At 50.9% G+C, this 17,321-nt stretch overlaps 1 protein-coding gene across 1 annotated transcript in view; it reads left to right on the forward strand.

The window, feature by feature from the left end:
* Positions 1–17,321, forward strand: part of KREMEN2 (kringle containing transmembrane protein 2) — a 59,561-nt gene that overhangs the window by 20,625 nt on the left and 21,615 nt on the right. The window contains exon 5 of the mRNA XM_060256331.1: positions 10,932–11,264. Within this exon, the coding sequence (XP_060112314.1) occupies positions 10,932–11,264 (333 nt within the window). The remainder of the gene's footprint in view (positions 1–10,931; positions 11,265–17,321) is intronic.

Below are 17,321 nucleotides of genomic sequence, written 5' to 3' on the forward strand. Positions count from 1 at the left end.
TGTTTTAAACATAAACTTGACTGATTTCTTTACTAGCTAGAGCAAGTATGGTGCAATGGTTAGTGTGCTGGATCAGGCCTGGGAAAAACTGGGTTCGAATTTCAACTCGGTCACAAAGCTCACTGAGTGATCTTGGTCCATTTCCTCTCTCTCAGCCTTCCTTAGTTCACAAATAGTTGTGAGGATAAAATGGATGAGGGAAGAGCCAAGTATGTTTCCTTGAGCTCTTTGAGGGAAGGGTGGGTTAGAAATGTGGTAAGACACCTCTTTTTTCTCATATTCCTTCATAACTAATTTTATATCTTTGATTCCATCTGTAATATTGGTATTATTAGTCCAATTAAAAAAAATAGGTGTGTGTATGAAAGAGAGGGTAGAAGACCAAAGGATGATAATGTTCTCCTGTTCTTAATTCCCATAATTTGTTTAATCAGAAAGGCAGGCCTGTAGCCAGGTTTTTTCATTTAGTAGGGGCACAGGGTCATGAATTTTCAGTTAGTGGGACACATTTGAGGGGGAGGCACCAATTATGCTTATACTTTAAAATAATAATAAATAAAGAAGACACATCATTTATCACTTTAAAATGCAGAGCTCTGGGAACATTACACAGTGGATCTCCAGGTCCCACCTGGAGTCTGGAATCCCACTACCCCCAATGCAGTACTTCCATTGGATCTCTTTACCCCACAATACAGAGTTTAGGGAACATCACAAAGTGAATCTCCAGGTCCCACCTGGAGCCTGGCATCCCACTACCCCCCAGATATTGGTAGAAGCCTGATCTAAAGCCCACCCCCCTGCAGCTGCTTTTTCCTATTCAAGCACATGTTCTCCACAGTCCCACCTGGCAGCAGGGAACTTGAGGGCATAGCAGCTTTCACCTTGCCCACTTGAAAGATGCAAGAGAGGCAGGCGCAGGCAGATTAGAGAGAGCAGCGGCATTTAATTGGAGAACAGTGGCTGCCTGCACACCCAGCTGTGATTGGATCAGGGGCTGGGAGCTTCAGAGAGCACCCAGTTGTGATTAGATCAGAGGCCAGGAGCTTCAGAGAGCACTTGGCAGTGATTGCATTGGGGCCAGCTACAGTGAGTGCCCAGCATCAGTGAGAGCTTGGGACAAGGAGCTAGAAAGGGCAGATGCTGGTGGTAGCAACAAGGAGTGCATCTCATGAGAAGCTGAGAACATAAGTGGTGGGGCTGGGTTTCTGGCACTCATGTTCAAGTGGAGGGGCTGGGACCCTGGGGGCCCCACTGTAGCTACAGGCCTGCAGAAAGGTATGTTGTCTTGGAACATGGAGGTTTCATTTTTGGCAACCGTAATAGCCACTGAGGCTGCGGTGGCAAGAGCGGGTAACGTGGCTTGAGAAAGTTTTCAGTTTTCCAGTGGCATGCGTAATGCTGTCACCTCAAGTAAACAGGTTGGTCAGGTTTTGGAAACAACACAAAAGCCTGAGGAGAAAATGGAATGAGTTTTCATTCCAAAAAGCAGCAATGCCTTTTTTAAAAACTGCCTTCAGTTCTCTGGAAAACTACCAAAGCTACAACTCTGTAGCTTGATAGATATTATGCTTAGCTGGATTCTTCTCCAGTACCCTGATCCAACACAGGAGATCTGCTTGCAGAAACAGTGCTTCATGAGCTTACCTTATACTCTGAAGCTGTTAATTACACATGCGTGACCATAGCTTTGGAGCAGGATCTAGGGTTTAAGATGACAAGGGACCTATTTGGGTAAATATGGCGTGAAAGGAATTATTGAACCTACAGACTCAAACCATCTTCTGAATGATCACTTCTAAGGTTGCCAGAGATCACTACTGTGCCCTTAAATTCCCAGAGGCAGCAGGAGATGAAACAGTAGTGGCTTTTCTTAGCCCCATGGCTATTTAGCTGTGACCCTCCTTCCCTCTTCATTGCAACTATTGGGCGGAAGGCAGACAACAGGCCTGGGGAGAATTTAATCTTTGGTGCTTTGTCTGTAGCCAAATTTAAAAGTTCAGGCCTGGCTATGGTAATTACCGTGATTAGTTCTTCTCATTTTGAACACCCTGTTTGCAAGGCAGGCCATGTCTCTCTTTCAAACTATGACTGAAAATATATCTGGGAATGCATTGGTTTTTTGGGGGAAACAGTGTTTGGGTTGTTTTTTTGTCTCCTGGGCATCTTTGTTTTGTGTGGGGTGTTGTGTGTGTGGAAATGGTGCCCTTTGCCTCAGTCAAAGGAGATAAGTTTTGATAAGGGGAAGATTCCTGTTTTGAAACAGAAAGAATGTACACAAGGGCCTTGAGCATATTTTGGTTTGAAAAGAAAACTTTTTCAGGATTTCTCCACAGTGGATATCATTTTGCCACTGTTCTTCCAATTTCATATGCTACACATCTGGATTTTATTGATTGATTTATTTTTAACAATGTTGGTTTTCAAGAAGGGTTTTATTTTTCCTGTTTTTCAGACACTTGGCTGTTTTCTTTCCTAGTTATTATTTAAAAAAAACTCTAAAGGATGTCAGGAGATGGAAGAAGCTTTAACTGCTTATTTTTCTCGCATTTTAAAAATAAATATTAACAGTGCAATAATCTCTTCATTCAGGTGTGGGTTTCTTTCTATACCTGCATGTTTTGTGACTTGTTTGGACTGGGACTCCCGTGCATAAGGCCTGGCCCCTGCCCCATGCTAGTTTTCCAACTTGAAATATCTCCAGGGGCAGTATTTGGCCCACTGGGAAAACCCATGAGTCTTTCAGGGAACATGTAAGTTTCCTTACCAGGCCCAACAGAAGAAGAAGACTGCAGATTTATACCCTGTCCTTCTCTCTGAATCAGAGACTCAGGGCTGCTTACAATCTCCTGTATCTTCTCCCCCCACAACAGACACTCTGTGAGGTGGGTGGGGCTGAGAGGGCTCCCACAGCAACTGCCCTTTCAAGGACAACTCCTGCGATAGCTATGGCTGACCCAAGGCCATTCCAGCAGCTGTAAGTGGAGGAGTGGGGAGTCAAGCCCAGTTCTCCCAGATAAGAGTCCACACACTAAACCACTACACCAAACTGGCTCTCACCAAACAGCACCCATGATTGTTGTTACAAGTTGGTAAAATGGGGTGGGGGGTGGGGGGAGACTGAAGCTTCTTTGCCATGTATGCCATGGTCCCAGTCCAAATTGAGCACCAAATGAAGAGAGCTGACAACTTACATCTGACTATTACACAGGGCGGGGGCCCCAAACCCAACCTGGGTACTCCAAAAAGTGTAAATCAGCCTAGTATATATAGTCCTCTTGAGGCACTGTCAGCAAGATCCTGGTATTCCTTCTAAAAGCCCTTTAAGACAGCTGGGCACCAAGATGCTCATAGCAGATTTCAGGTTTATTTTTCAAAATATTTCCATTCTGCCTTCTGCTCCACAGAGCCAGAGGAGAAAGCCAGACATGATCAAACAATTTATGAAAGAGAAATCCATGCCCAGGGGATTCCCCGCATCCCCAAATCCTATCGATTGATTCGATTCTAATTTGGCAAGTTTTCTTCCTTGAGTCACCTTCACAAATCCCGGCTGCCACTGTCTCTAGGGGAAGGCCTGCAGCCTGTTCTTCCTGCTAGGGGGCAAGCAGCTGGCTACCACATAAAATGCTGGTGCTCCAAACAAGAACATAAGAGAAGCCATGTTGGATCAGTCCAACACTGTCACAAAGTGGCCAAAAAATCTGGTGCCATCAGGAGGGCCAGGACACTAGAAGCCCTTGCACTGTCGCCCCCCCAAGTGCCACTGAAGGAAGGAAAAGGTTCCAGAAGTATCTGTTGCTTATGAGGAAATCACTGGGTTTCCTCCCTCCATTCCTTTATTTTGTTGTTCAGTCACACAGTCGAGTCCGACTCTATTTCGTATATAGCTAGAATTCTTCCTGTTCATAAAAGAAGCCTATATACTTCAAATTGAAGCTATCATGTCACAAATTAAAAAGCTTGTTTTTCTACAAAAGTTCTTAGGTAGGGCAACTCTGGGCCCCACCCTGGCTACTCTTAATCTTCCTTCACTCTCTCGCCTCTATTAACTGCCTTCCTTCCATTTACGAGATATTTCCTTTACTAATTGCATACCCCAGTTTTTAACTGTTGCTTCCAAAGCAGCCTACAACACAAAACCACTCATATAATCACACAGTAGAGATGTCATATTAAAAGTTAATACAGCCTTCATTCGCTGTTAAACATTTGACTGAGCGAGAATGTTTCTGCCTTTCAAAAAAGGGCTCAAGAGTTGAGGCTAAGGAAGCTTCCTGTGTGAGGATATCCAAGGTGGTCAGGGACATCATCAAAAAGGCCCTGCTCCTAGTGGACTAATTTAGGGTTACCAGACTCAGGTTGGGTTCTGGAGTTCACGTAGCTGGCTTGCTTGCTTGCTAGGGGGAAAGTTAGATGACTGGGGAAGGCAATGGCAAACCACCCCGTAAAAAAGTCTGCCGTGAAAATGTTGTGAAAGCAATGTCACGCCAGAGTCGGGAAAGCGGTGGGCCAACTCGCAGCTCTGGGGCAGCTTGCGTGAAAACCAAGAGAAATGCCAGGGGCGAAAGGCTTCCTTACCCGGAACAAGCCCTAATGCAAAATCTTTTTCGGTTACCCAAAATACTGTAGTGATATATCTGTTATTGATTACTTTAAAAAAACTGTCACAAAGTCCACCAGTGAAAGGAGGTAGTTTGGGAATGGAAAAGAAATAATGCTGGATGTGGCCAAGAGATGGGGAAATGGGCATCCTCCTCCTGCCCATCCAGGTCTCAAACCTACTTTTGGTATGAGCTTCCCAGAAAAACCATAGCAAAGCAGGTTTGGGAAACTTCACAGTGGAAAGCCCAGAAGGTGGGCAATAATGTCACAGCAACATCATAGCCAGTTTGGTGTAGTGGTTAAGTGTGCGGACTCTTATCTGGGAGAACCGGGTTTGATTCCCCACTCCTCCACTTGCACCTGCTGAGATGGCCTTGGGTCAGCCATAGCTCTGGCAGAGGTTGTCCTTGAAAGGGCAGCTGCTGTGAGAGCCCTCTCCAGCCCCACCCACCTCACAGGGTGTCTGTTGTGGGGGAGGAAGGTAAAGGAGATTGTGAGCCGCTCTGAGACTCTTCGGAGTGGAGGGCGGGATAGAAATCCAATATCTTCTTCATACGGAGATGGGCCTGTAGCCATGGTGGGGCTCCGTTTGGGCAGAGCCCCCTCCCAAAAATGCAACATCCCCCAAGCCCCCCACCCTGCCACTTACTCCCTCCCACCCACCCACTCACTCACCACATTCACTTGCCTTGCCTGTGGAGGAAGCAGGCAGGTAGGGCAGAATGGCCCACCCTGGTACCTCACTGTGCATGTGCCAGAATGGCAGGGGAGGAGCTTGCTTTCCGGGTCACATGATGCTGTAGTTTGGAGGGGGGGCAGTGCAAGGGGCCCGTGTAGAAGCCACTGCAGACCCTCATCTTCGGGTATGACTGGTAGCAGCTCTCAGACTGAGAAAGGTGTTTCCAGATATGGGCTGTTTTCGGTAGGAGACAGCAAGAACAGATCCAGGCATATTTTGCATGCAAAGCAGCTGCTCAGCTCCTTGTACATGGCCCCTCCCTAACATTTGTTTTTTATTAATTTGGTGGCATTTGAGCTCTAACTGGCTGTAATTGCAACAACCCGGATTTTCTGTATGAATGCTTTTGTGATTTGGTTAATTCTCCACAGTCCTGTGAATCCAGTCCTTTTATGTTCTAAACAATTGATCAAATTTTGCGTCTCGCAGCTAAACATTTATTTTCATTGCTGCCGCTTTTGTTTTTCACTTCGGGGGATGTTATGAAATCTTGCCTCACTGCACGGCTTTAGGCTCTGGTGCTCTTTTTCGGTCTCTGCCACCTATCTGTCAACTGAAGATTATCAGACTGGGCTGCGAAATTGGCAGCGAAAGTCAGTGTGGCACAGGATCCATAGGGATGTGAGTTCAAATCTCTGATCAGCCAGAGACATCTAGATCACATTGGCCTTTGTGGTTCCTCTCCCTCTTTTTTTAATCTTCACAACAACTCTGTATGGTAGGTTGGGTTGAAAGGACACTGCTGGCCCAAGATCACACAGGGAGGTTTGTGGCAAATAAGGATTTGAATCTAGATCCCTACAGGCCATTAACTTGTCCTCATATCTCCTCCATAATGCCCCTGTTGTCCAGATGTACGCTAGCCAGGGGTGGAACTCCAGCAGCAGCTCCCTTGCATATTAGGTCACACACCCCGATGTAGCCAATCCTCCAAGAGCTTACAAAAAAGAGCCTTGTAAGCTCTTGGAGGATTGGCTACATCATGGGTGTGTGGCCTAATATGCAAAGGAACTCCCACTAGAATTCCACCCCTGATGCTAGCAGTGTTGTGCTCAGAGCTTAGTAACTAGATGTTTGGGGGCCCAATACAGATGGGGACCATGATGGGCAGGGAGAGGGAGCTTGACACACACACCCCTCCTTCCTTGTGCCATGTTTACAACTTAACATTGCTCTAGGGAGCTATTTGCCCTATTGTAGGAACTTAAGTGTAGCCCGTCAGGGCACAGAAGTTTTCTGAATGAGATAAACAATGACTTTTCAGGGCCGTTTCAGTTTGGGAAAATGGCATCAGATGGAAGGCTTAAGCCCCTCCCTCCCAACATACTGCTGTCCCGATTTGAATTGGGACCCTTACATTTCTGAACACAGAATCTGCAGTTTGATCAAAAGGATATGAGTAGACATTAGGGTGACCATAATGTCTGAAGGCCAGCCAGGGACACGTTGGGGGGGGGGGGAAGGTAGGGGTGCGCGCGTGCCGCCGGAAACAGGAAGTGACGTCACTTCCGGTGACGTCATGCCACCACAGGAAACAGGAAGTGACGTCACTTCCGGTGACTTCATGCCACCACAGGAAACAGGAAGTGACATCACTTCCTGTGACATCATTTCCCCCGCGTCACCTGCCGGAAATGGGAAGTGACATCACTTCCTGTGACATCATTTCCCCCAAATGACATCATTTCCCCCAAATGCCACTGCCGGAAACAGGAAGTGACTTCACAGCACTTCCTGTGACATCCCCAAAAATCCCCCAAATATCACCGCCGGAAACAATTTTGTTCTGAAATCCTGTATATACTTCATCAGTATATGGGATAAGGCACTTTCTCAACTGTGCTGCATAATGCAGCCTATTTATTTTGTCCTGTTTGCTCTGTTGGCTCTATCTACGCCACCTTCATCACTTTCGGGGTGTGGATCCCCCAGTGGGGTGCTCTCCCGACTCCCTCCGCCGGCTGTTTCTGATAGCCCTGCGCCCCCTCTTTCATTTGATATGTGTCCCGTGCGGGTGCCACCCTCCCGCCGGGAGATGCCGCAAAATGAGCCCCCTTGAGGCTTATGGCGGCAGGGCTCGGGGGAAGCGAGCTAGACTGCTGTTCTTTTGAGGGGTTATAGAGTGTTTCGAGCCCGTCCCTGTGGCATCGGTCCCATCGTTGTGGGGCCCAGGGGGCCGGCGCAGCGGCACGCCGAAGCAGCCTGTCACTAATAACACAGGTCGAGATGCAGGACAGGAACCCGGAAGTGACCGACAGGCTGCTTCAGCGTGCCGCTGCGCCGGCCCCCTGGGCCCCACAACGATGGGACCGATGCCACAGGGACGGGCTCGAAACACTCTATAACCCCTCAAAAGAACAGCAGTCTAGCTCGCTTCCCCCGAGCCCTGCCGCCATAAGCCTCAAGGGGGCTCATTTTGCGGCATCTCCCGGCGGGAGGGTGGCACCCGCACGGGACACATATCAAATGAAAGAGGGGGCGCAGGGCTATCAGAAACAGCCGGCAGAGGGAGTCACGAGACCACCCCACTGGGGGATCCACACCCCGAAAGTGATGAAGGTGGCGCAGACAGCCAACAGGACAAAATAAATAGGCTGCATTATGCAGCACAGTTGAGAAAGTGCCTTATCCCATATACTGATGAAGTAAATACAGGATCTGAGAACAAAATTGCACCAGAAGACACAAACACAAAGCTCCCTTACACTGAATCAGTGCTTGGGTCCACCAAAGTCAGTATTATCTACTCCAGTCACAAACACAAAGCTCCCTTACACTGAATCAGTGCTTGGGTCCACCAAAGTCAGTATTGTCACATAAGAACATAAGAGAAGCCCTGTTGGATCAGGCCAGTGGCCCATCCAGTCCAACACTCTGCGTCACATAAGAACATAAGAGAAGCCCTGTTGCATCAGGCCAGTGGCCCCTCCAGTCCAACACTCTGTGTAACATAAGAATATAAGAGAAGCCCTATTGCATCAGGCCAGTGGCCCCTCCAGTCCAACACTCTGTGCCACATAAAAATATAAGAGAAGCCCTGTTGCATCAGACCAATGGCCCCTCCAGTCCAACACTCTGTGCCACATAAAAATATAAGAGAAGCCCTGTTGCATCAGACCAATGGCTCATCCACTCCACCACTCTGGTCACATAAGAACATAAGAGAAGCCCTGTTAGATCAGGCCAGTGGCCCCTCTAGTCCAACACTCTGTGTCACATAAGAACATAAGAGAAGCCCTGTTGGATCAGGCCAGTGGCCCCTCCAGTCCAACACTCTGTGCCACATAAAAATATAAGAGAAGCCCTGTTGCATCAGACCAATGGCTCATCCACTCCACCACTCTGGTCACATAAGAACATAAGAGAAGCCCTGTTAGATCAGGCCAGTGGCCCCTCCAGTCCAACACTCTGTGTCACATAAGAACATAAGAGAAGCCCTGTTGGATCAGGCCAGTGGCCCCTCCAGTCCAACACTCTGTGTCACATAAGAACATAAGAGAAGCCCTGTTGGATCAGGCCATTGGCCCCTCCAGTCCAACACTCTGTGCCACATAAAAATATAAGAGAAGCCCTGTTGCATCAGACCAATGGCTCATCCACTCCACCACTCTGGTCACATAAGAACATAAGAGAAGCCCTGTTAGATCAGGCCAGTGGCCCCTCCAGTCCAACACTCTGTGTCACATAAGAACATAAGAGAAGCCCTGTTGGATCAGGCCAGTGGCCCCTCCAGTCCAACACTCTGTGTCACATAAGAACATAAGGAGGGAAGGAAGGGAGGAGGGAGGGAAGGGAAGGGAAGGAAGGAAGGAAGGAAGGGGGAGGGAGGGAAGGAAGGGGGGAGGGAGGGAGGGAAGGAAGGAAGGAAGGGGGGAGGGAGGGAGGGAGGGAGGGAAGGAAGGGGGGAGGGAGGGAAGGAAGGAAGGGAAGGGAGTGAGGGAAGGAAGGGAGGGAAGGAAGGAAGAAAGGAAGGAAGGGAGGAGGGAGGGAAGGAAGGAAGGGAGTGAGGGAAGGAAGGAAGGGAGGGAGGAGGGAGGGAAGAAAGGAAGGCCGCCCCCCCCCGCTTTCGGCCCCCTTACCTGCTTCCAGGGCGGCGGAGAGTCCAGCGGCGGCGAGTCCTGCGGCGGCGGCCTCGCGGCGAGGGAGGGAGGGAGCTGCCGGCGCTGGCCTCTGGAGGCCTCCAGGGACCAGCGCCGGCTGCTCTGCGGCCTCTCCGCGGCCTCCGCTGGTCCCTGGAGGCCCTCCAGAGACTCTGGAGGGCCTCCAGGGACCAGCGGAGGCCGCGGGGAGGCCTTCGCTGGTCGGCGCTGGTCCCGGAAGGCCTTCCAGAGGCTCTAGAAGGCCTTCCGGGACCAGCGCCGGGTGCTCCGCGGCGTCCCCGCGGCCTCCGCTGGTCCCTGGAGGCCCTCCAGAGAGTCTGGAGGGCCTCCAGGGACCAGCGGAGGCCGCGGGGAGGCCTTCGCTGGTCGGCGCTGGTCCCAGAAGGCCTTCCAGAGGCTCTGGAAGGCCTTCCGGGACCAGCGCCGGGTGCTCCGCGGCGTCCCCGCGGCCTCCGCTGGTCCCTGGAGGCTCTCCAGAGACTCTGGAGGGCCTCCAGGGACCAGCGGAGGCCGCGGGGAGGCCTTCGCTGGTCGGCGCTGGTCCCGGAAGGCCTTCCAGAGGCTCTGGAAGGCCTTCCGGGACCAGCGCCGGGTGCTCCGCGGCGTCCCCGCGGCCTCCGCTGGTCCCTGGAGGCCCTCCAGAGACTCTGGAGGTCCTCCAGGGACCAGCGGAGACTGCGGGGAGGCCTTCGCTGGTCGGCGCTGGTCCCGGAAGGCCTTCCAGAGGCTCTGGAAGGCCTTCCGGGACCAGCGCCGGGTGCTCCGCAGCGTCCCCGCGGCCTCCGCTGATCCCTGGAGGCCCTCCAGAGACTCTGGAGGGCCTCCAGGGACCAGCGGAGGCCGCGGGGAGGCCTTCGCTGGTCGCCGCTGGTCCCGGAAGGCCTTCCAGAGGCTCTGGAAGGCCTTCCGGGACCAGCGCCGGGTGCTCCGCGGCGTCCCCGCGGCCTCCGCTGGTCCCTGGAGGCCCTCCAGAGACTCTGGAGGGCTTCCAGCGACCAGCGGAGGCCGCGGAGAGGCCTCCGCCACCGCTGCCGGCCCCGCGCGCGGGCGGGGAAGGCGGCGAGTGAGGGAGGGAGCGTCCCTGCGCGTGCGCAGGGGCCCTGCGCAGGCGCAGGGACGCTCCCTCCCTCACTCGCCGCCTTCCCCGCCGGCGCCCGCGGCCCACCGCCTCCGGGGCTGGCTAAACCGGGACCTTTAATGGTCCCGGTATAGGCAGCCCGGGAGCCGGGATTGGGTGGCCAGAACCGGGAATGTCCCGGGAGACCGGGACGGTCTGGCCACCCTAGTAGACATAGGGTTGGAGGGGGGACACGAGGGCTACAATGTATCATCAGATACCTGAGAGAGAACCATGTATGTGTCACCAATAATTCCTTGGATTGAGAGTGGGATAAAAAAAAGATACATTGTAGAATGAGCAATGAGTGTTTGGAACACTGGGCAAGGCCTTCTGCTGACCTATTTCCCCACCTCTTTCCACCGCGCAGTATCCATGGGTGCCTGTCAGGGAAACTTCAGCGATCTCTCTGGAGTGATCTACTCGCCGCAGTTCCCAGATGATTATGAGGCGGACAGCAACTGCAGCTGGGTCCTGCACCCTCCAGGCTGCGAGTCCTTAGAGCTGACTTTCCGGATCTTTGACCTGCACGACCCCAACGACCGCCTGGAGGTCCAGGACGGACACAGCAACCAGCTGCTGGCCCAGTTTGACGGGCGACGGAGGCCGGGTGCCCCCTTGCTGCTGCCCACCAACTACCTGATCCTTTCCTTCCAGTCGGACCAGCTCTTGCAAGCCCAGGGCTTTGCCATCTCATACAGGGGTAAGCCAGGAAGGTGGAAAGACAGCTGCCTCTGGGGCAGAGTGGGCAGGCCGAACCCGTTCTGCTTGTCTTATGTAACGTGACAGAGTGGGATCTCAAAAGGGAGGCTCTTCCAAGGTGCCGCTCGGGGGCAGCTCCGGGAACACAGATGGGGCCTAGCGAAACACAGATGCAAATGCCTGTACACTTAGAGGATTGCAGAGGACTCTGAGTGCATATGGGGAGAGCAGCGGGGCTGTCTTTGAACTCTCCGCCTCACCCCAATGCCTGCCAATCATTCCCCGAGGCTTGCAGTTGGAGTCTTTAATTAGAAGACATCAGCTCCACACCTGCAAGGAAGGGGGGTGCGGGTGGAGGACTGTCCTCCCTTTGAACTAGAGCGCTGGGAATGGGGAGGGGTTTGGGGGTTTTTTTTACAACTGAGGTGAAGCCCTTGAGTGTGTTACTCACCCATACCTGCTTTCCAGTGTTCCCTCTAAGCTGAGTTCGTGTGAGCTAGCTCACAGTTTTTTAGCCTCCAGCTCACACATTTTTCTCTTAGCTCAGGAAGGTTGGCCCCAGAGCAAACTAATTGATGCAGTAGCCAAATTGCTCGCTCAAAACTTAATGCCAGTAGCTCACGAAGCAGAATTTTTTGCTCACTAGACTCCATAGCTTTGAGGGAGCATTGCTGCTCTCCCCAGGCTAGCAGGGCTTCAGATCACAGCCCAATGCCCTCCGTGCAGCTGGTACATTATGGTTTCTCCTGGTGTCCCTTTGAAATGCTGTGGGGAGGGACTGGGAAAGGATGAGGAAGGGGTCTTGTGTGAGGATCATGCATTCCCCTTTACCCCTTCTCAGCCAATCATTGGAAGGATTCCCTCCTTACCCAGCCCTGTGGCAAAGCTTATGTAGAACAAACAGAGATCCTTGAACATCTGAGGTGGCAAAGTGTTTGGGCACTCAAGTGAGCACTAGGAGAGAACCCAGTAGGCAGCTGTGTTGGTCTGAAGCAATAGAACAAAGCAGAAGACAAGTGCATCTTTAAGACCAACTAAGTTTTATTCAGAATTTAAGCTTTTGTATGCTCTTAAGCAGACTTCATCAGGTATGAAAGCTTACATTCTGAATAAAAGTTAGTTGGTCTTAAAGGTGCACTTGTCTACTGCTTTGTACTAGGAGAAAACATCCAGGGAAGCCAGTTGGGGTGCTTCTAAAGCGAGGCTTCATCTGAGCCAGGGTTCAGCTGGGCCAAACTGCAGTCCCAGTTTTTCCATGGTTGGATTCAACGATTTTCTTCTGCTAAAGGCTCAGCTACACATAAAGCCAAGGAGTTGCACTAATGGCACTCCCAGCATTTTTTCCTGGTGAAAAATCAAGCATGTGGGGGCCTGACTCGGTTCAGGATTGTCATGTGAGGGTAAGGAAGGATTAAGCCCCCCCTGCCACTAGGCATTTCTCTGAACTGAAATGGCCCCAGGGGAGTTGCTGTTTGCTCCTGTAGAGAAGCATGCTTTTAATCATGTTCTGCTTTTCAGATGTCAGGAGCCCCGTAGCACAGAGTGGTAAGCTGCAGTACTGCAGTCCAAGCTCTGCTCATGACCTCAGTTCGATCCCAGCAGAAGCTGGGTTCAGGTAACCAGCTCAAGGTTGACTCAGCCTTCCAACCTTCTGAGGTCAGTAAAATGAGCACCCAGCTTGCTGGGGAGAAAGTGTAAATGACTGGGGAAGGCAATGGCAAACCACCCCACAAAAAGTCTGCAAGAAAACGTTGTGATGCAACATTGGAAATGACTGGTGCTTGCACAGGGGACTACCTTTTTTACCTTTACTTTTAAGATGCCTTGGGCAGGCTTCCCAAAGAAGCAGCAGAGAAATGTTCTAAATAAGTAAATAAAGGACAAATAAACATGCTTGTTTGCCTACTGATGCATGTATGTTTCCCCAATGAGGCAGATAGCGGATCTTCTTCGTGGTCTCTGTGCATCACACTGATGGGATATAGGCGCTGGCGCCGATCATGATCAGTAAACTTGAAAGCTGCGGATTTCCGCGCCCAGGACCCAGCGTGCATGCGCAGAGGCCCCACTGCGCATGCCCACCGGGACTGGAGCGGACATCCCGCCAGTTCTCTTCTGACCGCCGCGCAGATCAGTCGATCTTCTTTGCTCCGGTCGGTGAACTTGCTTTTCTACTTCTATTTTTTTTAAAAAATTAGTTAGATATAGTTGTTAGTTAGTTAGATACAGTTATATAGTTAGTTAGTTATTAATTAGTTAGTGCTTTCGAGGAGTACGGGCAAGAAGGCACTTTCCCACCTTTCTTTCCCCCCCCCTCCTCCCTGGGGTTTTCTTCCCCTCTTCCACCTTCCCCCCATTTAGTCTATGGAAGGATGTTGGGGCTTCTTTAAAAGGTGTTCGAAGTGTGGGAGTAAGATCGTCCCACCAGACGGGCCACTCGTTGTGCCTCCTCTGCCTTGGAGAATCGCATAGACCTGAGTAATGTGTCCATTGTGCTAAATTCTCCAAGCAAACAAAGAAAAATAGAGCGGCTCGCTTAGCAGCGTCCCTAATGGAGCAGGCACTATCACCGAGAAAACTGTCCTCATCAACACCGACAGACCGAGCCGATCTCCCAAGCTGCATCAATGGCTGTGAGAATGGTTGACACCGATCTCACCCTTTCCGACGCCGATCGCCCCCATAAGTGAGCGGGCTTGGCTACCAGGTCGGAGTCCTCCACGCCGGCAAAAAGGCACAAGGAGGACAAGGGATCACACCCTGAGAGGAAAAAGTCGAAGAAAACTGAAAAGCAGAAGTACAGCAAACCTGTCTCTCCAGCTTCTCCGACTTGCACATCGGATCCAAAGGCACCGATCATTCCTCCCCTGAGGCTCTTCACTTCTCTGGACCGTCGGCTAAGCCCTCCAATCCTCGCATCGATGTCAACACAGCTCACGGGCTCATCGGACTCCGATCGCGACATCGATCTGGTGCAGCACTCCGGTACCGAAAGGAGTCCTCCTTATCAGACTCATATGGTGGCTGAAACACCTTGATCCCGAAGCCCTTATCGAAGTCGACAGAAAGATGTGCATTGGGATTGCTCCTCACGGAGTCGCTCACCTGGCTATGGAATGCCTGAAGGTTCTCCTGCAAGACACATACCACCTCAGCCCTCCTGGGACCAACGCCAATGGCAGTATCTTTACGGAGCATACCCAGTACAGCCTTAGTTTCCCTGGTTCCATCCGAGGAAGACTGAATGGAACCAATATTCCGAGGCATCTGTTCGGTCCAGAACTTCTTATAGGACGCCCAGATGAGCTCCTTCCGCATCTTTATCGAGACCATCCGATGCTGAACCCACTCGACACTGAACGGAGTCAGTATGCCATGTTCCTTCGGAACCGATCAGGACAGATGATCCTGTCCCGTCACCAGCACCGCACCTGTCGGAACTCTCGGAATCCCCTGAGGTTTCACCTAGGTCAGCTGAAGGATCGGTACTGGAAGAACAAGAGTCTTCATCTCCTGAGGAATCTTCTCCACTTCAAAAGACCTCTGAGGATCAACCTATTTCCCCCTCAGAAGACTTAAAGTCTTATGGTGATCTTGTTAAGCGAATGGCCCAAACCCTTTCACTTTCCACTTTCCAGCCTCAACCAGTAATCACAGATTCAGTGTTTGATATTGTTCAAATGGACACGTCAACAGCAGTAGCCCTACCTTTAACATCAGTTATGTTACACATTGCCAAGTCATCGTGGGAAAAGCCAGCTTCTACCCCCATCTCATCTCAATGTCTTGACCATATGTATAGGGTGCAGGAATCTAATGCAGACTTCCTCTTCAATCATCCAAAACCTAATTCTGTTGTAGTGGCCTCATCATCAAAGGCAAAAAAGACACATTCTTCACCTCCTGACAAGGAAGGAAGAAAACTGGATGGCATTGGTAGACGCCTTTACACAGCTGGATCCCTGGGTATTAAGATGGCCAATTACTCTGCGTGCATGAGCCGATACCAGTACGCTCTATGGGAACAACTCTCTAATGTTCTACCCACCCTTCCAGAACAAGCCAAGACCACGATAAAAAAGTTACAGAAGGAAGGAATGTCCTTAGCCAAACAGCAACTCAATTCGGCCAAGCATTCCGGAGATGTTTCTGCTACGGCCATCACCCTCAGACGACACTCTTGGTTGCGATCTACGGCTTTGCAACCAGATACGCAGGCGTATATAGAGGATTTGCCTTTCAATGGCAGTGGCCTCTTTAGGCTTACGAGGCTCTTATCTGGACCAACACAGACTCCGTTTTGCAGGAGATGGATAAAAGTATCCAAACCTATAGAAATCTGGGAGTGCCTGCTTCATCTCGTCAGCAGAACAAACGTCTATGGCCCAAACCTTGGACCAAGAAACCATATTCTAAACCACTGATGGACCAGCCCTGGCGGTCAAAGTCCACAACGACCTTCTCTAAACCGCAGTATTCTACCAAATCCAAATACTTGCCTACATCTACCCAGTCCTCTCATCAAAAGGGCCCTAGACAGCCCAAGCAGGGACTTTGACTTCCTTTCTTCTTCTTCTTTCCCTTTCCACCATTCTTTGTTGGACCGTACCCATCTCTTCCCCTTTTTCCAGACATGGTCCAAAATAACCTCAGATCAATGGGTCCTCTCCGTAATCCGGCTGGGTTATGTGATCGAATTCCATCAGGATCCCCCCACTCCAACTTTCGTTTTCACTAACCCATCAGACACATTTCGAGAGGAGGTCCATCCTCAAACAGGCCATAGAACCAGTTCCGCTGGCCAATCCTCAAACAGGCCATAGAACCAGTTCATCCTCAAACCAGGCCATAGAACCAGTCCATCCTCAAACAGGCCATAGAACCAGTTCCGCTGAACCAAGTCGGCATGGGCTTCTATTCAAGATATTTCACAGTCCCGAAAAGGGATGGGGGTCTTTGACCCATTATGGATCTCCAAGCTCTAAACCTGTTCATCACATATCAGAAATTCCGGATGACCTCTCTACCCAATATTTTGCCTCTTCTGAATCCAGGAGATTGGATGGCCACCCTGGATTTGCAAGATGCTTACTTCCATATCAATATTCACCCAGCTCACAGGGAGTACCTCAGATTCTCTATCAGAATAGCCCATTACCAATACCGAGCCCTTCCCTTTGGCCTTTCTACAGTCCCCAGGGTCTTTATGAAGATGATGGTGGTCATAGCAGCACATCTGAAACTCAAGGGGATTACATTATTCCCGTACATAGACGACTGGCTCCTAGTAGCGGACTCCAAGGTTCGCCTTCTGCATCACATCAACATTACTCTAGACCTGCTGCAACAACTGGGGTTGCAAGTCAATCAGAAGAAATCTCATCTCTTACCCTCCCAAAGGGTTCAGTTTATCGGGGCTATAATAGACACTCTAGCCTGCAGAGCCTTCCTACCTCCAGATCGGGCGGACGACATCATATCTCTTGCCCGGATCTGTCTCCGCGAGCACACTGTGACAGCCCATCAGATACAGCATCTTCTTGGCCTTATGGCTGCCACCACTTCTGTCCTTGTCTTTGCCAGACTGCACATGAGGACCTTACAGATGTGGTTCTTCAGACACTTCAAGTGCAACTTCAACCCTCCTTCGAAAGTAATGACCATTCCTCCAGAGGTATTATCTTCCCTCTCCCTCACACATCTCACCATATAAATTTTCTAGAACTGTTAGCAATTTTCAATGCCATTCAATCTTTTCAACCTCTCCTTGTGAACAGGACTGTAGCCATTATGACGGACAATACCACTGCAGGGGAGGGGTAGATCCTTCCTCCATGGGCGACGGCCTTCTGTTTCCATGGCATCATCGCCACCTGTATATGTTTCCTCCCATTCCCTTAATCACCAAAGTTGTACAGAAGATTGCAAGGGAACGGCTGACAGAAATTCTCATCACTCCGTGGTGGCCCAGGCAGCACTGATTCTCCCCGGTTCTGCGTCTATCCAAGGGAATCTTCCATCAATTCCCTCCGGTCTCGAATCTGCTGCTCACGCACAA

This window comes from Heteronotia binoei, chromosome 15 (genome assembly GCF_032191835.1).
Source record: "Heteronotia binoei isolate CCM8104 ecotype False Entrance Well chromosome 15, APGP_CSIRO_Hbin_v1, whole genome shotgun sequence".
Taxonomy (NCBI): Eukaryota; Metazoa; Chordata; class Lepidosauria; order Squamata; family Gekkonidae; genus Heteronotia; species Heteronotia binoei.